At 44.9% G+C, this 23,216-nt stretch overlaps 1 protein-coding gene across 1 annotated transcript; it reads left to right on the top strand.

Annotated features, from left to right (window-relative positions):
- Window positions 1-472: 472 nt before the first annotated feature.
- LOC101785033 (uncharacterized RNA-binding protein C17H9.04c) lies at window positions 473-6,354 on the top strand. Its single transcript, XM_004974945.4, has 7 exons — window positions 473-841; window positions 1,830-2,206; window positions 2,335-2,410; window positions 2,811-2,902; window positions 2,989-3,131; window positions 3,851-3,928; window positions 5,841-6,354. Exons 1-7 carry the CDS (start codon window positions 616-618, stop codon window positions 5,884-5,886), a joined length of 1,038 nt encoding a protein of 345 aa, XP_004975002.1. The 5' UTR covers window positions 473-615; the 3' UTR covers window positions 5,887-6,354.
- The last annotated feature ends 16,862 nt before the right edge of the window (window positions 6,355-23,216 follow it).

Below are 23,216 nucleotides of genomic sequence, written 5' to 3'. Positions count from 1 at the left end.
AAAGTACTAATGTTCATGATATCAAATAAGTTCCATTAGTTTCTTCGTTAAATATATTTTCATAATATATCTATTCGGTGTCATAAATTTTTGTGATCCTCTCAAATATAAAATAATTTAACTTTCCAAGAAAGTTAGAATGACTTATAATTTGGAACGGAGGGATCAACATTTAATGACAAAAATGCACATATAAATAACCTTGAACTATAAGAAAAACCATTCCAATACTCTAAATTTCTTATTATTACCGGTTGTATTAATTATATGTTTCTATACTGTAACTTAATTATTATCATGTTAGATTTATTACATTTTGATTCGCTGAGGTCTAAAAAAATGAAGATAAAAAAGTAGAAAGTAAATAGAGAGGCACCTCGTAAAAAAGGAAAAAATAAAAAAAGAAAGGATTTAAACCCACACGCATGTCCCTGGCGGTCGGAGCCGAATATACCCGTCGCTCCCCTCTGATCCTCGTTGGCTTCCCTCATTCCCTGGCCTTCTCCTCTTTTCTCTTCTCCCCCAAATCCCACGCCCCCAACAAACCAAACCAAACCAAATCCCCCACCTCCTCCTCCATTTCCACCTCCACCCCCCACCCCTTGTAACCTCCCGATGGCCGGAGGCGGCGGCGCAGGCGCGGGCTCGTCGTCGGGCGGGTCGGGGTCCGGTGGCGGCGGAGGCGGTCGGGAGGGCGACTGGGACTGCGGCGGCTGCGGCAACCGCAACTACGCCTTCCGCTCCCTCTGCAACCGCTGCAAGCAGCCGCGCCTCCTCGTCGACCCCAACACACCGCGCGACTCCAAGTGGCTCCCCCGCGCCGGGGACTGGATCTGCACCGGTATACAGCTCTCTCGCCACGCCCCGCTCCGTTATTCCCCAGCCTGTATAGCTTGTTTATTCTGCTGCTTATGTTCCTGCGCCGGCCCTAGATGTAGATGCAGATGTAGATTTTTCCTTCAACACATGTTTAGTGTCTCCAGTTTTTTTTTTGCCTTGTATATCCAGCTGGAAAAGGAAAGCAAAAATAACGAAATGGAACAAAGACAGGCTAGGACGTGATGTTGAGATGTAATTAACATTCTTCTTCCCCTCCCCTGGGGGTGAGGGTGGAGGGGTGATGTGAATTAACTGAAGTAGATGAAACATGATCCGTTCCCCATTAACTGTGTCGAAAGTTTATGCAACCAAGCATTTCTTCTTCGTCATCATCATCACTTGTGGGTTTTTTTTATTGACTTTGTTACTGGATTAAACCTAGTATGCTGATATGGCCCTGGCAATAGTTGGAGCCTTCCTGTCTAGATTTTCTGGATGTCTAGCCACGTGGGGGGATATGTTAATGAGGCAAGTTAGTTACTCCTACTTTATGAGTATGAAATGAAAAAGGGTGTAGAGGAAATAGAGGCTTTGTTTAAACTTAAAAGGGTAGTCTGAAAATTATTTGACTGGCACTCGTTAAGCTTTCTATAAGAGCCAGGCCAGTCATGCTCTTTGATCTAAAAAATAAAAAAAATTGGCACAACAACTTCTGGAAGTGTCTCTTGGATGATTTTTGTTTGTGCGTGAATTGTTACTGCTACTTATTAGAAAATTTTAATGCCTCCTGCTGTTTATTTTGTTCATTGAATGCTTCTATATGTAGACAAGATCAGAAAATTACCAATAAGTGTGCTGAGTAATGACTAGTGTGCGTGTGTCTATTCCTTTCTATGGGTTTGTGCGGGATGGCTGGTCGTGGTGGTGGTGGTGGTGGGTGTGCGTGTGCTTCGGTGCATTCTTCTTCTGCCTACTGTGCTGGTTGGTTTATGCGGCAAATGGATGAATAGGTTGCAGTAACAATAATTATGCATCCAGAAAGAACTGCAAAAAGTGTGGCCTGCCCAAGGAGGAAGCAGCAATGCCAGCATTGCAAATGGCAGGGATGGCAATGCCAGCTTATGCAACTTATATCGCAAGACTACAAAGCCTTGCTGCTTCTGCCTATAAGATGAACTTTGGGATGGCTGCCAATTCACCTTTGCAGCAGCAACTACTTGCAAATGCAAACTGGTCCTATGGGTTGGCTGGTAGATATGGGATGCAGTCTTCTGGTTGGCCATTTGGCAACAACACCACAAATCAGTTTCCAGGTGTTCCAAAGGACTGGCGCAATGGAGACTGGCTCTGTAGCTGTGGATTCCATAACTATTCATCTCGTACTCAGGTACATATATGCTAATCTGATTCTTTCGATATCATAGTTAGCCTTAGGTATTGTCAATGTTCTTTTGTTTTGGTCATGACCTCTGAACTTCAATGTGTTATTTTATGCCCTTAATCTCTCTTTCCCAGTGCAAAGAGTGTGGTGCACCTGTACCATCAGGCATTCCCTCCACAACAATGAAAACTACGTCAGATGCCTCTTCCAGTAAGACAATCTTTTTCTCAGTTCCCACTTTGTTGTTTTTCTTGACCCATGCAAAATACCAACTCCTCCGTCGGAGTAACTATTGCATATTCGCCATTCCAGTAGGGTGCATTCTTTGATTTTTTTTTGTCTTTCAGGAATGTTTTAATCAATCTAATTGTCAATACAAATTGTAGGTGCATGCTTATTGCAATTGAAACCAACTTTTTTTTTTGTGATCAGCATAAGTTGACTATAGATTTAGATCCATGCTTCAGTCAAGGCCTACTTGCTGTTTGTTATTCTTTGTTGTGCTTGTGCTCAATGCCTTCATGTAGCATCACAATTGCTACTATCGTTAATTTTATATTTGATATCAATAGATTATGTCATCTTGGTTCTCAATCTCTGCTTGTTTCAGCGTTAGGAACTAAGCGATTGGCATCAGAGGAACTTGCCAATGACTGGGATAATAAAAGGCTAAATCCAGGAAATGACAATTATCCGCTCTCGGTATGTATTTGTGGCCTGCTTTAACTGTTGTGACTTATTGCCTAAATGCTGCATGGTATTGATTTTCTTAATTCATTTGATTGCAGACAGCAGGCACTAATAATTTGTTTTTGGGTATTGAGCAAGGAGCTGGAAGCAGCAATGGCCAGGCAGCTTTTTCCAAGTTTGACAATGGGAGCTCAATAGCATTACCATCTGGGCAGGCAATGTCTGGTCTTATGGGAAAAGGGTACAGCTTCATCCTAAATCAAAGATACTTATGTTACAAATTAAATGCATTTTACGAATTATAATCTTTGTAAACTTTACCAAATTAGCGTCAAATGTTAGGATTTAAGGGCCAACAGTCAAGTGATACCAAAAAATCGTGTTTGATGTTCATCATTTCATTGCTTTAGAGGTTCTTACAAATTTATTATATCCAAGATAGTGATAAGATAGGATCATAGGAATATGATACTAACATCTTCAGAACAACTGAAGCTTTATACGTCATAAAAAATAGCCAAGTGGAATTGTCTTAGAAGAGTTGAACTTCTTTTGAATGTGTATAATTGCTGCAGATAAAGGAAATGGAAGCTATGAGTCCATGGTTAGGTTAAAGAAAATTGTACCTAAAAAATCTGGTGTAAGAAAGCAAGGGACAGTGAGGAATGGGATTGGATATGAAATTTTGTGGGGTGGTAAACCAAACTGTGCGCGCCATTATTTTTCCATGTTCATGTATTGATTGGCATGTCCATTTATGATTAGCACATTATTTGAATCTTAAGGTCCATTACTCGCAGTCAAGGTTCAGGCATTGTTGAATGGATGCTTCATGAAAATCTCTGCTTTGTGCAAATATGTTTTGCTGGCAATGTGCAAGACTTGCATAAATAATTTACTTTTATCAGACAAAACCTGGGTGTAGCTAACTGTAGCACATATGCTCTGACACCTTGCTAGGGCAAAATGGCGCGACGGAGACTGGATGTGCAGCAACTGCAACAATCACAATTATGCATCTCGTGCGTTTTGCAACAGGTATTGTTTTGAGGCCTCTTTTTGTTCACCTTCATTGATCAAGCCCTCATCTTTTGCTCTATTCAACAAGCGTGGTAGCTTTTGAATCAAACTTATGTGACCAGCATTCCAAATTCACATTTCTGTTATACATCCTGCTGCCTAAATGGGTGCATGAGTATGATTGAAGAAGTCGTGAGTGCTCTTAAAACTTATGTGACCAGCATTCCAAATTCACATTTCTGTTATACATACTGCTGCCTAAATGGGTGCATGAGTATGATTGAAGAAGTCGTGAGTGCTCTTAAGACATGGAGTGCAGCAGCACACTGCGTCATTTTTACTAACTCAACATTTAATAACTGAAAAGAAAAGTCTCACTGGATGCTCATGTTTCCTTAGTCAAGCACGCTGATTAGCACCTTGCTACCCGTTGTCAAGCTGTGTTGCTTTTCAATCTCGTACATGGTGCATGCTCGTGACTTTTGAGGTCCATAGTGATGTATACTGAAGCTACCACTACGGCACTACCATACCAGAGAGGTTACTAAGGGCATGCTTGGAACCCTTGCTGGGATTGCCTTGCCTAGCTAGCTTTGCCCAGCCTGGACCGTCAAAGCAAAGCAAGAAAGATTAGCGTTTGGTTTCTTTGCCTTGCAATTTGGTGGGACCCCTATTTCAGAGAGAAAAACAGAGACTCAGAGAGATCGAGATGCAAAGAAGATGGAGCAATCCAGAGGGCGAGCCTGCAGCGATTTGGTGCTCAATCCGGATGCTCTGCGCGTTGATTTAATTTGATGCTCGATCTGGATGGTTTGCGCATCGATTTCGCGCTAGGGCTGCACAGCTTCATGTCGATTTGGGGGCTCATTGACCTCAATCCGTCAGGCCATGCATCAAATTGGAGCTCGCTCGATTCAGCAGGGCTGTTGTTGATTTTAGACCTTTGAAGCTAGTTTTGGCAGGGTTGCGCGTCGATTTGGCTGGGGGCTTGTCGATCTGTCCGCGCGTGGGCTCGTCGACCGGCAGCGGGCAGTGATCCTCGCGAGAGAAACGGCACGGGTGACAAACCTTGCTCGCACAGGAGAGCCAATTTGGCTCGCCTGGGTGAGCAAGGATTTCCTTGCCGGACGGAGGGATCTTGCCGGGCAAAGCAAGTTTTTGCTGCTCTACCAAACGCCTATCCTTGCTGGGCAAAGCAAAACAGTCCCTGGCAAAGAAACCAAGCACGCCCTAAGTGTCACATGATTTTTTAGTATTTTGCCTTTGTGCTCCTATGTAGCTGCTGAGGTTTTCTTATTAGCAAAGCTCTCTTTGTTTTTGGAGCTTATAAAAGATAATGTTTCTATCATTTTAAAAAAAATAATCGTGTGAATGTCTACCACAATCTTAACTTTGACAAGATAATATAAAACTGCAAAACCAAGCTTCTGTTTATGACTTAAGGTTTGCATTTAATATTTTCTGTAAATAATTCACATGATTGCAATTTGTTCCTTGGTTTTTCGTGCTATTTGATGATGAAGCACTAAACAAATTTTTTTATTTTGCGTTAACATACTGATTGAAATTTTAAAAAGTTGTAGTTTAGATTGAGCAAACATTTGTTCTGCATGGCATTGGTATTGATACACCTATTATATCTGGTCAGCTGGATCCATACCTTCCAGAGCCACATGTAGGTTTCCTTAATATGAAATCTAGATGTGAGCTTGTCCCTAGTTATAATTCACCATTTGGCGTTTCACTACCATTAACTCATTGCTATTATACTAATGTTGGCGTTTCACTACCATTAACTCATTGCTATTATACTAATGTTTGAATATGCCTCTAATACCGTTCTCCTTTCTTTTTGCTATTTATTTTCCAAACAAAGCAAATTCCTTACTGATTCTGAGTTCTGACTGGGAAGGGTGCATTTGTGTTTCAGGTGCAAAACACAGAAAGAATCGGCAGTTCACCCTGGTGTGCTATAGCTTGCTTGCGCCTTTTCATAGCGCTCTGGACCATTTTGAGGTTTCCGGGATATGTTGCTACCAGATTCTAGCTCCTTTATCAAGACTGCGGTTTGAGTTTTTTTGATTCTGCTGTGCTCTTGCTGCTCCCAAACGTGTCTTGGTGTTTCACTTGTGCTGGTTGAAGTTCCCGATTTATTTATGGTAAAGCGCTTGAATAAAATGTTTCCGGAGAGTACCGTTCTACTATCTGGATTTTGGCGAATAATCGGATTAGTTGTGTAACGAGGCAATGGTGATGGACTGTAATATTGGGCTTTTATCACAACTCTGGAAGAGTGTTAGCGCACCAGGTTAAAGTTTTGTGGTCACTGGTCATGTTTTACTTTCTCGTCGGGTTAAAAAGGGAAACTATACAATTGTTCTTTGTTTCGGACAACTCCAGTTTGTGTTCTTTTTCTATCCATACGGATTACTTTTGATGCGTGCACCAGTTTTCAGCTACGTATTCTTTTTCCATCGTTTCTTTGCTGCTTTGTATTCGCCACGATTCAGGTCATCAGCTGGCGCTTTGGGATCCCATGGTTTCACGGCCCTGCAGAAGCACGATGCGTCTTGTTTTGGCTTCATCCACTATCACTCGAATGCCGCCGTCAGCAGCCTCAGCGGGCAGATGCACCGGCCGGTAGCTCCAGCGATTGGAGCTCTTCGGCCACGGTCTCCCTGACCAGCTCCGCCACGCCGTCGCTCCCCAGCACCTCCAATCGCTTGCCGTTGCCGTTGAGGACGCAGACGATCGGCGGTGAATAGCATGCGACAGAAGGAGCATTCGGTGTCGGCGTCGTCGGCTTGCCGAGGCGGTCGGCATCCCGCGTTGTTGAGAGCGCTCAGCTGCGGTGCAACCGCGGGCTTCGCTTTATTAATTAGGTAGCCTGTGTTGAAGTTTTTTTTAACTAGGACGGACCAGGAGAGTTTTTTTTCCCCCCAAAGACTACGAGAGAGTATTTTAAGTTGCGATATAGAAAGAGTTTGGAGCCCAAGAGATGTCGTGTTTTACCGTCTAGGTTGCAAGATTTGTGATTGTTTTGGTACGAATTTTGTACGTATAGGAATACGAGTTTACGTATAGAAATACGAGTTTAATATGCATGCGCGTGTTACATGCACAAAGGGCCGTTGTTTCACCTGGTCCGTCCTCCATCGAGCCTACCGGGCCGGGCACGTTGGCAGCGTGACGGGCTCGAGCTCATCATCGCCTCTCTGAGCAATACAAAAGAGTCTTGCTTTACTGCAAGTGCAACAAGAACAGGATTGCATTGCACCTATATACATCAGAAGCCTATCACAGTCACAGGGCATAAATGCACATCGAGATATACGAGGAAACTGAACAAATCGAGATATATGAGGAAACTGAAAATCTAAGCAGAGTTGGGACCTGTTTGCATTGGTTTGGCAATCCACAATCCACAAACCAAAACAAAAATAGCATAATAGATTCCAAGAAGCTTTATCTAGGATTGCACTTGTATCTCCATTTATACAGACAGAGACAACTCAAAGTACAGAAGTTCAGAACAAATAAAATACAAAAGGAACAAACGCCACTCCTAGCTAGAGTCCAATCTTCATCTAGGATTGCACTTCGAGCTCCATTAAGATAAACGGAGACAAACCGAGTACAGAAGTTCAGAACAAATAAAATACCAAAGCAACAAACGCCACTCCTACTAGCTGGCTCACAAGTCCACATGCAGAGAACTCACCTTCCATGCGCTCTCTTTTGTCCCGACTTAAAGTTGATCCGGAACAAAAGGGCACGCGCCACGGTAGGCTGGAATGGGGCGGAGCTTTACTCCCGGTTGGTATTTGCAACCGGGACTAAAGACCCCCTTTTGTCCGGATTGTAACCGTCAGAATCCGGGCGTTGGTGGCGCCCTCCTTTGTCCCGGTTGGAGGCTCCAACCGGGACAAAAGCGCCACCCTTTTGTTCCAGTTGGAGTTACCAACCAGGACAAAATGTTTAGTCCCGGTTGGTAATTCCAACCCGAACAAAGGTTGGCGCTTTTGTCCCGGTTGGTGTTTTCAACTGGGAGTAAACTTCAACCGGGACAAAAGGTGTTCCTTTTTATCCCGGTTGGAGTTTTTAACCGGGATAAAAACTCATCCCCCATTAAATCCCAAGACAGAGGCCTTTCTTCAGCCAGTCCACTCCACAAAGACAGAGAGCTTCACCTACTCTCCATGACGCCAAAGCAAGCCTAGGGGAGGTGCTGCCCGAATTTTTTTCCCTCATTTCCATGGTAATTTCACTCATCCAAAGTGTTGTGAAAGTTAGCTACTTCATCCTCTTGTTATGCTTTAGAGAGGGAGAAAAATGAGTTTGTTTGTTAGAAAGAGGGAGAATGAAGAGGATTTGTATTTATACATGTTTTTAAGCTAGAATATGATGGATAGTTTGCTTGTTATATACGATTCGTATTAGTTAAAATAAGTTGATGTGTAGAATGGTGATGGATAGTTTATTTGCTAGATGTGAAGTAGGAAATGGAGAGGATTTTGAGCTAGAATGTGAGCGAGATTGGAGTGTAAATGTGAGGTAGAATTGAGAGGATTTTAATATTAATTATGAGGACAAAATTAGTATGTCATATGTCTCATATATAGTATGTATCCTTGCTGCGGTTTAAGAATGATGCTACCTTTGTCTAGACGGTTTATCTTGTCAAATTCAATATGGTTTTTCAAATCCGTACTTGTTGAACTTGCATACCGTGTTCATCTCGGCGAGCATGTTCTCCGCCGAGCAGCAACGGACGTTAAAGAGGAGCTCCGATTCTACGACAAAGAGCGGCAACAGACATCATGCAAGACCATGTCTCCTTCCTCGTAGAATCGGAGCTCTTCCATTGCGAGGTACGGTGCCGCCCGGTGGAGAACATGCTCGCCGAGATGATCACGGTCTTCAAGTTCAACAAGTTCTGCAGTGCTAAGGTATGAATTTTTGTACATGGAGATGGCTTCTGCTGCTGGAGGTAGTGGTGATAGTGGGGGTGATTGTCGTTCCTCTCGCGGCAAAGGGAAAACCATAGTTGGCCCTCATGATAAGCCAAAGAAAATAAGCATGTGGGAGAAAGCAATGCTTCGTTATTTGCAAAGATGTCATGAAAATGCTGTTGCGACGGGTCAGGAACCTTCTTTTGGTGGTCGTTATGCTCCACCGTCAGCCCCGGGTGTTTCACGTCCACTTAGTACTACCGTTACAGGAGCCACAAATAAACCACAGGATTAGGCTGGATCAGCAGAACCTTCGTCTTCACCGCCCAAGGATGCTTAAAGTCCTCCTAGATAATACTCAGTGGATGACTTGTCGTAGTGTATCATGTTATTTGAATCTGAAATTTAAATATGTATATTTTGATCTATATATAAACTTTCAGCATTATTTGCACTACAAAGTTTGACATGCTTTCAATCATGAATAGCATGTAGATAAGTCATAAAGCGTATCAAATAACCATCAATAGGCACGTAAAGATGAATTTTGATGCGAAATGGAAATGACACACTTATTCGCAACAAGAGAACCTAATATTTGTAATCATTGAAGGATGAAGAAATAATATATTTGAATTGGTAAAAAAAACAACTACCATATAACCTAATATTTATAATGTTGGCAAGATATTAGAGACCTGCATGCTAAAAATTATATTAAAATTAATTGTGTACAACAAAAATAAAAAAATAAAAAAAAGATGCGTAATCCATTTTCATGTGTAATCCATTTTCATGCGTAATATGATGCAGATGGATCGGCAATGGATGTATAATGCGGACAGATGGAGCAAGGTGTTTATTGATGGCTTGCATTATTTTCTTGAAGTGGCCAAAGCAAACAAGCCAGGGAACGGGTTCGTATGTTGTCCATGCTTCCAATGCAATAACAAGACGGACTATTCAAAGGCTTCCTGGGGGACTATTCACAGCCACTTGTTTAGATATGGTTTCATGCCTAACTATTTGGTTTGGACCAAGCACGACGAAAGAGGGGTTGTAATGGAAGATGGCGAAGAGAAGGAGGATGATGATAGCATTCCGGACTAGGCTGCAGGCCAAGCTTTCGCAGATACTACAATGGGTGAGGTCGATGAAGATGAGTTTGCAGAAGATGACCCTACTAATGACCTTGGTCAGGTGCTACGGGATGCACACAGAGATTGCGAAACTGAGAAGGAAGCAGCAAAGTTCTAGCGCATGATAGATGATCACCAAAAATTATTGTACCCAGATTGCTAGCAGGGCCATAAAAAACTGGGTACCACACTAGAATTTGTGCAATGGAAGGCCAAAAATGGTGTGTCCGATAAGGCATTTCAGGGGATGTTGAAAATTGTCAAGAAGATTCTTCCTGAGAATAATGAATTACCGTCCACAACATATGAAGCTAAACAAATTGTTTACTCTTTGGGATTGGAGGTTCAGAAGATACACGCATGCCCTAATGACTGTATCCTCTACCGTGGTGTTGAATACGAGAAACTGGATGCTTGTCCCGTGTGCGAAGTGTTGCGGTATAAGATCAGGCGAGATGATCTTGGTGATGTTGAGGGGCAACCTCCCAGGAAAAGAGTTCCCGCGAAAGTGATGTGGTATTTCCCTATAATACCACCCTTGAAGCGCTTGTTCAGGAACAAGGCAAATGCTAAGTTGATGTGATGGCACAAAGAAGAACGTAAGGAAGATAAGATGCTGAGACACCTTGTTGATGGGGCTTAGTGGAGATCAATTGATAGAGCATTCCCGGAGTTTGAAGGTGATGCAAGGAACATAAGGTTTGGTTTAAGTACTGATGAATTCAATCCATTTGGTGAGTTGAGTAGTGGTCATAGTACTTGGCCTGTGATCCTATGTACGTTCAACCTTCCTCCTTGGCTGTGCATGAAGTAGAAGTTCATTATGATGCCGGCGCTTATCCAAGGTCCAAAACAAATCGGCAATAACATTGACGTGTACCTAAGACCGTTGGTTCATGAACTTTTACAGCTCTGGAAGGAAGAAGGTGTACGTGTGTGGGATGAGGATAAATAAGAGATCTTTAATCTACGAGCATTGTTGTTCTTAACCATCAATGATTGGCCTGCACTGAGTAACCTTTCAGGACAAACAAACAAGGGATATCGGGCATGCACCCACTGTTTAGATGACACAGACAACATGTATTTGAAGCACTGTAAGAAGGTCGTCTATATGGGTCATTGTTGATTTCTCCCTGCTCACCACCAGCTGAGAAAGAGCGTGATGCATTTTAAAGGGGCGGCAGACGATCGTAAAAAACTTGCACACCGTAATGGAAAGCGTGTCTTCGAGATGATAAAGGATATAATGGTGGTCTTTGGAAAGGGTCCTGGTAGCCAACCTGTTCTGAACAACGATAACAGATGTGCACCCATGTGGAAGAAGAAGTCAATATTTTGGGAGCTACCTTATTGGGAGATCCTAGAGGTCCGCAACACAATAGACGTGATACACCTGACGAAGAATCTTTGCGTGAACGTGCTAGGCTTCATGGGTGTTTATGGGACCTCAAAAGATACATTGGAAGCACGACAGGACCTGAAAGCCATGGGGCAACGAGATGACCTACATCTAAAAAAGAGAGATAACAGATAACACTACTTACGTCCTACCAGTTACACTCTAAACAAGGAAGAGAAGGATAGCATGTTTGAATTCTTGAATAGTATGAAGGTCCTGTCTGGGTACTCCTCGAATATAAAGGAAATAATAAATATGAAAGAAAAGAAGTTCACAAATCTCAATGCCCATGACTGCCACATGTTGATGACCCAGTTGCTTCTGGTTGCACTGAGGGGTGTTCTACCAGAGAATGTCCGATTGCCGCTCGTAAAGCTATGCGCGTTTGTCAATGCGATTTCACAGAAGGCAATCGATCCATCCAAGCTAGCAAAGCCACAGAATGATGTGGTGCAATGTCTTGTCAGTTTTGAGTTGATATTTCCACCATCCTTCTTCAATATTATGATGCACCTCCTGGTTCACCTAGTAAAAGAGATTAGTATTCTCGGACCAGTATACTTGCACAATATGTGGCCTTTCGAGAGGTTCATGTCAGTCTAAAAAACTATGTTCTTAATCGTGCCCGTCCAGAGGGAAGCATCGCCAAGGGATATAGAACAGAGGAGGTGATCGAGTTTTGTGTTGATTTTATTGACTCAATTGACTCGATTGGGGTTCCAACTTCACGTCACGAGGGGATGATGCGGGGAATGGGCACCCTAGTAAGGAAAACAAGTTTGAGTAATAATACTGATTTATTCGACAAGACACACTACACTGTTCTGCAACAGTCATCCTTTGTGGCTCCGTATATCGAGCAGCACAGGCAGATGCTAGTTTCCGAAAACCCGACGAAATAAGATGCTTGGCTTACACGTCATCACATGGAAATTTTTCCCTCCTGGTTGCGCCAACAACTTATGGGTAACTCTGAGATTCACCCACAGCTCGTTTGGTTAGTCAGGGGTCCTGCTAGCACAATCGTGAAATTCCAAGGCTACGAGATAAATGGTTATAAATTTTACACGAGAGCCCACGACTAGAAAAACACGAACCAGAATAGTGGTTTCCGCATAGATGCCATAGGCAGAAATAGTAGCAAGGAGTCGTATTATGGTTTCATACAGGAGATATGAGAACTTGAATACGGACCGTTGTACATCCCTTTATTTCGTTGCAAATGGGTGAAGCTAACTGCCGTAACCAAAGATCAGTACGGAATGACAATAGTGGACCTGAGTGAGACTGGATACAGTGATGAACCATTCGTACTTGCCAATGATGTGCTTAGGTTTTCTATGTGAAGGGCATGTCTAGCAAACCCAAGAGAAATCCAGAAGAGCCATGGGAGCCAAAGCGCCACATAGTTCTTCTAGGTAAAAGAAAAATCGTGGGAGTCGAGAACAAAATAGACCAATCAGATGATTATGATCAGTTTGACGGCATGCCTCCATTCGCTGTTGAAGTTTACCCAAGCATCTTGCTATACAAAGAAGAGGTTCCGTACTTACACCGCGATCATGATCAAGGAACTTTCGTGAAGAAGAATTTTTTTAACGTTATATTGTAATGCGCTAAATTTGTTTCACCTTTTATGTAAAGTTACATTGTAAAATTCAATGATTTCATGTACTACTTGATACAATTTTTAATTTAACGTATGTATGATTTCATGTGTGTTTAGATTAGTTGAGGTGAAGATTTGTTAGATCAATATGAACAATGTTAACCACACACATAAATTGAATTTTTCGCGCATTGAAATTATTTAATTGAATAATTTCTTGATGATAGCAATGCAGTAAAATAATTATTTTAGAAGCTAAAAGAACTAGTATAGAATTAATGACTCATTCAAACTTATTGTCAATATACTTGCTAATTTAATATATTTTTGTATGTTCAAAATATGTAAAGTTTTTATTTTTTGCATCCTGAAATACAGTGAAAACATAAATAAAATCCATTTCCATAAAACAGGTGGGAGATGAAAAATGGGGAAGAGGCCCTTTTGTCCCGGGTACCAATAGCAACCGGGACAAAAGGCCCCCCTTTATCCCGGTTGCAAACTGGAACCGGGATAAAACGGTACTTTTCAATTCCCGCCCAGAACATACCCTTTTATCCCGGTTGCAAACTGGAACTGGGATAAAAGGGGGGGCCTTTTGTCCTGGTTGCTATTAGCACCCGGGACAAAAGGGTCTTTTAGTCCTGGGTTCAATTACGAGCCGGGATAAAAGGTGGTGGTGGGGGGGGGGATAAAAGTAAGAGTAGTCTTCTACCCCCCACCCTTCAACACTTGGGCAAATTTTTCACCGCCATCAAGATCCGCACCCGTCCGCCTCCCTCGCTGGCCGCCGTTCTCCTCGTCGCCCTTGGAGCTGTCACTCGCCGCCCCGGCCCCCTCCCTCGCGCCCGGACCGCCGCCTCCTCCGTCGCACCCCCTCGAGCTCATCGCCGCCGCCTTCGTCCCCGTCATCATCGCCGGCCTCCGCCCTCGCCGCCGCCTCTTTCCTCGTCATCACTGCCGGCCTCCGCCCTCGTCGCTGCCAGCTCGCTCCGTCCCCGCCGCCTCCTCCGTCACCTCGACCCACTGCCTCCTCCATCGCACCCCCTTGAGCTTATCACCGCCGCCTCCGTCCTCATCGCCGCCTCCGTCCCCGTCGTCGCCGCCGGCCTTTGCCCTCGTTGCCGCCTCCATCCCCATCGTCGCTGCTGGCCTTCACCCAGTTCGCCGCCACCTCGCTCCGTCCCCGCCTCCACCGGCGTCCGCCGCGGCCTCCTCATCCTGCGCATTGCCACTCCACCGCCTCAGCCGCCGTCGTCCCACCGCCCCGGCCATCGTATGACCTCCTTCCCCCATCGTCACTGCCTCACCCCCGCCGGCCCTAGCTCCCGCACGTACAGCGGAGCCCTTGCTGACGCAAGCCACCGGCTTGATGTCGCAAGGGCCCTTTTTTTATTTTTTAGTTAGAAAATTAATAGAATTTTGTAGAAAATCAATAGATTAGTAAAAAATCAATAGGAAATTACTATTATTAGTTGAAACTCATTAGGAAATTACTATGATTAGTAGAAAATTAGTATAATTGAGTTCAAATGCTTAGTATAATTTTGTATACATTTTGTACAACTTTTAGAAATCACTATGTTTTATTATAAATGATTCGAAAATTAGTAGAAATTTGTAGAAATGCTAAACACTTATTTAGTATAAATGCTTAGTCTAATTTTTATACATTTAGTATAATTTTTATTATGTTACTATGATTTAGTACAAATGATTCAAAAATTAATAGAAATTTGGTAGAAATTCTTACAAATTACTAGAAATTTGTCGAAATTTTGTAGAAATACTTAGAAATTAGAAGAAATTTGGTAGAAATTCTTAAAATTAGTAGGAATTAGTAGAGATTTTCTAGAAATTCTACTAAATCAGTAGAAATTTGTATATACACTTCAAATTTGGTAGAAAGTCTTAGAAATTAGTAGAAATTTGTGTAAACACTTCAAATTTTGTAGGAAGTAGTAGAAATTTGTAGAAACACTTCAAATTTGGTGGGATTCATTCAAGACTTTCATGTATGTTTCTTGTTATTCTATGATTTCATGTATATACCTTAACGTACATGTAACTACGATTTCATGTAAGTTTCATTTCGTGTATGGTTTCATGTGTACGTTTCAATCAGTTTGTTTTTTTCCATGGTTGTTCTATGATTTCATATATATACCTTAACGTACATGTAACTACGATTTCATGTGTGTTTAAAGTAGTTGAGATGGCAGACAATGAGACCACAAGGTATCTAATGGAGCGGATTATTGCTGGTGATGCTAGTGGGTCCAACCTTCCCATAACGTACACCGATGAAGAGGGTAACTAGATGGACATGTTCCTCACCATGTTCGACTGTGACAATGAAGGGCCCGAACCCCAGCAAAACCTTGCCGTGGCGAAAGGTTCTGGCGAGGTATATATCATTTTCATTATTTTACCCCATCTATAATGTCTTATTCGTTATTACTATGTACTAATTAATGAATGTTGAACTGTTAATCCTCTGGATCGATGAAACATAAGAAGCCTTGAGGACGTACAAGGGTGATGGATGGGAGGCTTGTCATCACGGAAGTCACAGAAGAGGGCAGGCCGGTTGCTCCCAAAAAAGTGGCAAAGAAGTATGTCAGTCAGATCGGGGCAATAGTAAGGGACAACGTGCCCATCACCATTAGGGAATGGAAGGGAAAAATAACTAATCCATACGCACTCCTAGATATAGAAAAGAATATGCTGGGAAGATGTCAAGAGACATTTCATATTTCCCGAAGGATATATTAAAAATGATGTTAAAGCGTGGACGTTGAAGAAGATGGCCACACAATTCCAGACATTCAAGAAGATGCTGGATGCCAACTACCTTAAGAAGGGTCAAACTCCGGATTTCGATGTGTGGCCAAAGTTGAAGGACCACTAAGAGGCATTTGTCGAATACAAGAGGAGCGAAGATGGTGTGAAAAAGATCTAGGCCAACACTATAAATGCTGGTCAGAAGGAGTACCATCATCATCTAGGGCGAGGTGGTTATGGCACAACAATTCCCAGATGGAAGAAGATGGAACAAAACCTGATCGATCGGGGTATCGTACTAGCAGCTATTGAATGGTCTGATCGATCGAAAAATTGGTATTACGCTCATGGAGGCTTCCTAAGCCAAGAGGATGGGATGCTGACGTTCAATGAGACAATATGTCAGAAGGTCAAAAGGCTTATCAAGAACATTGAAGATGCTAAGGTTGGAAGGTTGAAGGTGAACTGAGAGAATGATGAGCTCACATTGGCCCTCGGGAATCCTGAGCAGCCAGGATGTTGCCGAGGGTTCGGGGTCATTCCGTGGAAGTTTGCTTTCCGAGGCAACAACGCCTCGTACAGAAGCCGCAAGCGAAGAAAGGAACAGATCGAGAGAGCTGGCGGCGCATGCTAGAATCCAAAGTGCATTCACAAGAAGTAAGAATGCAGGACAAAATCAATCATCGAGTGGTCTACGCAGTTGCGGAGTTGGCCCATCTGAAGCACTGCCGGATCCAAACTTCGCTAGCCCTTCTCAACGCCTCGTGAGCAGCTGTGCTTCTACAGGGCTCCCCGATCAGTAGATACCAAGATTACCCGTGGACGAGCAATGATTCATTGTGGATACCATCACGCAATGCACCTCATGTGAGCTGTATACACCTGTCGGCAACCTCACCATTAAGGTATTATTATACATAATATTTATGCAATCTTCTTAATTGATCCACGCCTCGAGATCAGAGTTTAATAACTTCTTTACTTCTGTTACATGTATAGGTGGTGTATGAGAGTGCCTTACCAATCCTGGCAGGGCAAACAAGCCATGGCATGGAGATTCCACCTGGCTACGCCAGCGTCAGCCTAGAGCAGATCGCTGATAGCCAATATGAAGACCTAGAGCTTGACCTCCCGGGAGGCATTAGGGAAAGGACACTAGGAGATGTGCTTCACAGGATCATTCTATGGTGCAAACGCTACATCATCATCCCTGGTACGGAAGCACCTCCACAGAGCTCAAGACCGCTCCCCGCAGATCCCCAGCAGCGACCATCTCCTCAAAGCTCAAGACCGTCATCTCAAGCACAACCTGCTCCAGGACCGTCTCTTCCTGCTCAATCAAGGTCTCCATCTCTACCACATCTTTGTGGTGGGAGTGATGACGACAACAACAACACCCCTCCCCGATCACCGTCGCTAGGACTAAGAGTAGCCCTGAGCAAGGAATCTACAACACCACTTAAGAAGTTGCGATCACCACCTCCCAAGCCAAGACAGAGAAAGAAGAAAAAAAAGGAGCCTGAAGTGACTCATGAGGAACGCTGGGAGGCAATGACTCATGTGGAACACTGGGCCAAAATCCAAGCAGAGGCCAGTGAGTGGTTCAAGAAACAGGCTGAAGAAAAAAAAGCAAGGGAGATGGAGCCACCACCAGTAGATCGAAGAGAATTAAATTTTTTTATCAGGATGCAAGAAGAAGCCAAGAAGAGGATACCACTACTATCGAACTACGAACGGGCGTTAGTCAAGGCTGATGAGAGGAAAAAAAGGAAAGGAAAGTCATCTTCTAGTGGTGCTGTCCCCAACCTCGGGCATCTACCAGAAAAAGACGTTAAAAAGATAGCAGCAATACCCTTGGATCAACAAGCACAAGTATTGCAATTCATGGAAGAAACAGGTATGGGACTTGATGAATGTCTAGGGTAAGTTGAGCTGCTAGCTGCACCGCTAGTTGAACCGAGATGGACCTTTGAGCTAGGCAAGTTTCTGGTAAGACCTGAGTTGGAATGGAAGCTATCAATAAAAATGTACAAATTCCATCAATGGTACATGAAGATGTCCGCCAACTCAAGGGAGATGTTCGGCCTTAAGGTAAAACCGATAGATTTTTACGGCAAAGGCAAGAAAGTCCTGTGGCTAGAATTCAAGGATGTATACGAAGTGTACCATCATGATGTCCTGGACGTCTTTTTGATCAGCGCCTGAGTTCTGTAAGTGTCCGTTTATCTACATGTAAATTTTGGCTCATATCATTATTTTTTTTGCATGCGTCACCGTACTAACTTTGTCTTCCATTTCATGTAGGATGGTAATTCAGACTGCCGACGAGAAGCGTACCTCCATATTGGCTTCATGGATCCATCTGTAGTTAACCAAAAACAGATACAGGATGCGCCGGATAAAACATGGAAGTATACAATTTTCTAGACAAACCAAAATTCAAGGATTTTATACTACTTCCATACAACTTCAAGTAAGTGTATGTATACCGTCTACTTTCATTTTCTTTTTCCTTACCTGATTAATGTTAGTTAGCTCTAATATATATGAACATTTACGTACGCAGCTTTCATTGGGTCCTCATTATAATTGAACCTGATAGAAGCCACATCACTATCTTTGATTCGTTGAGGAAAGATCCAGTGGAGTACCAAGACATGCAAGACATGCTAGGCTTGTAATAATTTTGGATCTTTATCTCTATGCAAAAGTTTATGTGGCGGAACACCTCGGATTAACTCAACTAAAGCACGGTTAAGTCGCTTAACATGCGATCCTCATGCCTTAATCGAGTTAACTCGATGTGCCGTCGGATTTTATCCGATTTAACCACTTGACAGGACCGAGTTAGCATAACCCACACGAAGGTGAGTGGTTCCAGAGAATACAACAGATCCACCAAGGTATTAACCATTCATTACACACTGGTTAAAATCAGAGTTTTACAAAGGTTGAAAGAAAACATCAAAAAGGCAAAAGCACGGCGGAAGCTACTCGTCGGGGTTGGATGTCCTTGGTGAGGCCAGCCAGGAAATTAGTGATCCTATTCCCCGCCGTCCGAGGAAGGATCCCACTCGACCGTCCAACCCGGAGGGAGCTGGGGCGGCCAAGTGCCAGCAGCAAGCCCAGAAGCTACAACTTCATCTGAAAAGAGAAGCCACAAATAAGGCTGAGCTTCTAAGCTCAACAAGACTTAACCGACCGGTGGGGCGAACTACTCCACCACTTCTAGAAATGCAAGGCTCTTTGGCTGAGGGGTTTGTTTGCCAAAAGCACTATGTAGATCCTTATTTTCAAGTTTTAGCTCAGATTCTAAATTCATTCACCAGTCTACATTGGCAACTTACTCTAAGCAAACATACATCCAACTTTATGTATATAAACTCATCATCAAGACCATGTCATCATCAGATTCCTTCATTACTCAGTGTAGCATAGCGATCAAGCAGTCTCAAACTGTGAGAGGCAGATGAATCGATTCGAGTTCTTTAACCATGCATGGTGAACCTAACCTCACGACATCCGCGCACCACCGAGGGTCGCTTCCTGTGTCGGCCTTCCCCATCAATTCCCTAACCCGTGTCGGGTCCACTTCCTTTGGTGCAAGGTTCCACAGACCCGGCCTCTGCCGTTCTGTGACCACACTTGCCACCACGTGCGGCCGTAGGGGAACTTCGTTCCAAGGACAGTGGAGCGACCGCTCACGTCTAGGTTCAATCAGGTAGTAGGCTTCCCCATCCCATACTGAGTATGAGGTTAGTACTTTCAAATACTTGATCACGAACACCACCACTGTCGGGCCTTAACAGATTCCATAGACAGACGGGGCGATCAGCCGACCACCAAAAAAGTTAACCAAAACCCTGCCCTGTCCATCGTCCTTATAGTTGTAAATAGAAGAGGAACAACCAACTCCTATAACTCGCGAGTGACAGGAAATCAGTCGGCTTTTACCGATACCTATTTAAGCATTGCAACTACTCGACCCAACAGACTAGTGTTCAGATCAAAGGAACTATGTTATGCATCTAGGGTTGCAAAAAACTCCTATACGTAAATGCACAGTCATAAGAAGGAAGGCATGTGCAAGTTTAGAAAGTTGGGTTCATGCTCCGGGGCTTGTCTTCAAGCGGGGTGGAAGGGAACTGGTCTTCAGCGGGGGCTGCTTCGGCTTCTGGGATTGGTAGCTCAGCTACAGCTCCGTCTTCAGGCACCGGGTGTAGTTCGTAGACGCCGTCAGCGAGGTGTAACTCTACACGAATGCAATGTAGGAGTTAAAGTTTAGACGGTTATTTCAATAACACTTGCAAGTTAAGCTCGGACACTTGTAGCAAGGCTACCGAAAAGGGTGGGGGAGTTTACTTTAGTTGGTGGAGACAGGATAAAAGGATCGGATGGGGATAAACTTGTGATCTGACCCTTAGACTTGAGGAATAACTATGTCCGGGTCCTCAGACTTAACACAGATAAGTCCCCAAAAATTTACACAGATACCCTCGGGTCAAGGAAAAAGATACAGCCGAACCCTCGGGTGAGGTGGATAAGGGTCGACGGAACAGACAGGGTCGGGCGAGACGGAAAAAGGGTCGGGCGAACCGGTAAGGGGTCGGCAGCTTACCTTCGGGTCTACTAGTGAAGCTTTGGGGTCAGGAAGGAACAGACTTGGGCGGAAGACTAAAGCACTAAGGCTTGGGTGGCGGCGAGGTTTGACGGTGTTCCGGCGGCGGCGGAGCTGCTTGTGGGCGACAAGAAAGCTTTAGCACAGTGCGGAGGATCAGACGGCTGACGGGTTGGGGGAGGAGCGGGTTTGAGCGGAGAGGGGAACTCTCAAGAGTTCAAGTAGCAGGGCTCAAGTGCGCTCAGAGCAGGGGTGGCGAAACAGCAATGGCGAAGGAACTCCGGTGGGACTCTGGTATGCCTTTTTGTAGCTGCGCGGAAGAGAGAGATTTTGAGCAGCACGAAGACCGGGAAGAAAAGGATGGAGTGCGCTGCCATGGCGGCAATTGAGTGATGATGGGCGGCGGAACAGAGCTTCGGAGACAGGGTCTTCGGCCATTGGGCACTGGAGACAAGGCGGCGCAGGTGCGGTTTTGCCGGGATTTAGATTTGGCGAAGGCGGGCGTCGTTTGGTTGCGTCGAGCGGCGGATTTGATCGGGGTGTGACAGGGGGAAAGGCGCCACAAGTGAGGTTGCAACAGGCGAAGTGACAGGACGAGCGGTGGTGCGGGCGAGCGCGAAACAGCGGCTTGCCGGGGCTTGTTTCTGGCGAGGCGGATAAAGGAGCTGTCGCGGCCGGAGTTGTGGTTGGCGAGGGCGGAATCGTCACGGAGCGAGTCTGTGGGCGGCGCGACTGTGGAGGGGCGGGATAACCGGAAAGGCATCGGGGCTTGCAGCCGGGGATCCGGGAGAGATGATGGGCGCGGGTCGCGAGGCGGTCTGATGCAGCAGCGGCAAAACTCTGCCACGGCGGCGACGGGACACCTTGGCGCGGCCGGCGAGGGTGCGAACGAGATAAGGCGATGCAGAAAGGGTTGCAGAGGGGCTTCCGCTGCGATTGGGGAGGAGGGCGCGTGGATCCATCCTGTCGCGGCCGGTGACTGGGCGAAGCGGCGGGCGTCGGAGAGATTAAGCCACATGGCGGAGAAGCTCTGAAGCGGGCGCATGCTGCTCGGGCGCGTCTACCTCGGGAGATCCAGGGAAAGATTGCGGGTCCAGCAGTCAGTCTCGGTTTCTCCTCTGCTCCAAGATGGAAAGGAACACTGCCTTTGTATAGTATGCTAATAATTGTATATATATACTAAGAATTGTATATATAGTAATTGTATAAGTACTAGTTTGATTCGTTTAAATACTAGTTTGATTTCATTATAAAAAAAGTCTCAACTACTAAGTTAACAAAAGGGTTGGGGTACGTACGTGATGCATGAAATTACAGGTGCCATGCAGGTGCCTACATGGTGCGCATCTGAAATTTCAAGCAGGACTTTAGTCCCGGTTGGAAAACCCAACCGAGACGAAAGGCCCCCCTTTACGGGTCCTGTCCGCGCCTGACGTGGCAGACCGGGACTAAAGGAGGGCTTTACTCCCGGTTGAAAGACCCAGGACTAAAGATCTCCCTTTATCTCGATTGGTTTATCCCGGATGGATTTTCGGAAAATTTGCTCTCTACCAACCGGGACTAAAGACGAGTTTTCTACCCATGACTGTCCCCTTAAAACAACAAAGGGACACGCTCTCAAAAGCCATCAGGTTCCTACCAAATTGATTAGGTCATGTAAACAGACTCCATCGAAACAACCACCCAAAACCACGCGTACGTGATGCGACCACAAGTTGACAACAGCAAATGAACAACAGAGGAATTCCAGGCAATGTGGATCGTGCGTCTAGGAGATTAAACCCCACATGTCTTCATTCCATGGTAAGATCCCAACTCTAACCATTCCCAACACTCGACAAGCTTCCTGGATAGACGCCAAAATGGTCGACATCCGTGAAATCCTTTAATTCTGAATCCAAAGTGTTTGTTTCTGGATCGTATTCTACCAGGCCTAGTTTTGAGTATTGTTCTTCCGAATCGAGTTCAGAAATATATAAGCAGAGGAGGAACCTGCCATTCCCTCCACGATGTAGAGCCCCAGTTGTCTAGCGTTAGGACCTCAAAGAGCTGATCGGGACACGGTTTATCAGTGAGGATACGGAGTACACTTGCGCGTCGACTCTCCCAAACACAAACGTGGCAGAGTACTTGCGCAAGGGCTTCCCATGGGATCGGGATTTGGCAGCCAGGTTCGTCGGCAAGGTGAGGGCAACTTCAGTAGCTGGGTTGATGACAGTGGCACGGCCACTGTGCGGCTTCTTGACAAAGATCAAGCTTTGTGGGCACCACCGTGCACAAATCTGTGGTGCTAATGATCTTCAAGATTTTGCATGACGACAAACCTACGAGAAGGACGTCCACCCCCTCGCGTGTCACACTGTGTCCGACGACGATCGTCTCCGGGTGGCGGGCTTTGTGCGCGGCGACGAAGGCCGGGTCGCAGGTGATGGAGCGACACGACGGGAAGAAGGGTGGGAGGAGTCGGAGCTCATCGGGCGGGATCGTCAGCAGGACATCCCACAGCACATCCCGGTGCAGAGCAACGAAATCTTGCAGGCAATCGAAGAATGCGATTAGGGTGGATAAGGATACAATAAACCTAGGATCAGCAGCGCGCGGTAACAGCAGCACATTTAGACTTAGTTTGGTAGCAGAAATAAATTAACCTCAGGAAAGAAAGCCCCTACGAGGAATTTCCTAGTGCATGTGAATCCCGCTGGGAAATTTACCCGCTGGGGAAGAAAGCCCCTGTGCTATTTGGAAATTGCCCGCAGGGTTCATTTGCTCCAGCTGGTGCGGTCAACAGAGCAGCGGCAGCAG

This window comes from Setaria italica, chromosome VII, assembly GCF_000263155.2.
Source record: "Setaria italica strain Yugu1 chromosome VII, Setaria_italica_v2.0, whole genome shotgun sequence".
In the NCBI taxonomy this organism is placed as follows: domain Eukaryota; kingdom Viridiplantae; phylum Streptophyta; class Magnoliopsida; order Poales; family Poaceae; genus Setaria; species Setaria italica.
Note: the sequence above shows the minus strand (reverse complement) of the source record. Positions and strands in the feature narration are given on the sequence as shown.

What these genes read in the sequence shown, in the direction of transcription:
- LOC101785033 (XM_004974945.4), top strand. Translation starts at nt 616, where the DNA reads ATGGCCGGAGGCGGCGGCGCAGGCGCGGGCTCGTCGTCGGGCGGGTCG. An exon ending in CGGGGACTGGATCTGCACCG is followed by an intron (nt 842 to 1,829) that starts GTATACAGCTCT and finishes ATGGATGAATAG; the next exon opens with GTTGCAGTAACAATAATTAT. An exon ending in TCTGGTCTTATGGGAAAAGG is followed by an intron (nt 3,132 to 3,850) that starts GTACAGCTTCAT and finishes ACACCTTGCTAG; the next exon opens with GGCAAAATGGCGCGACGGAG.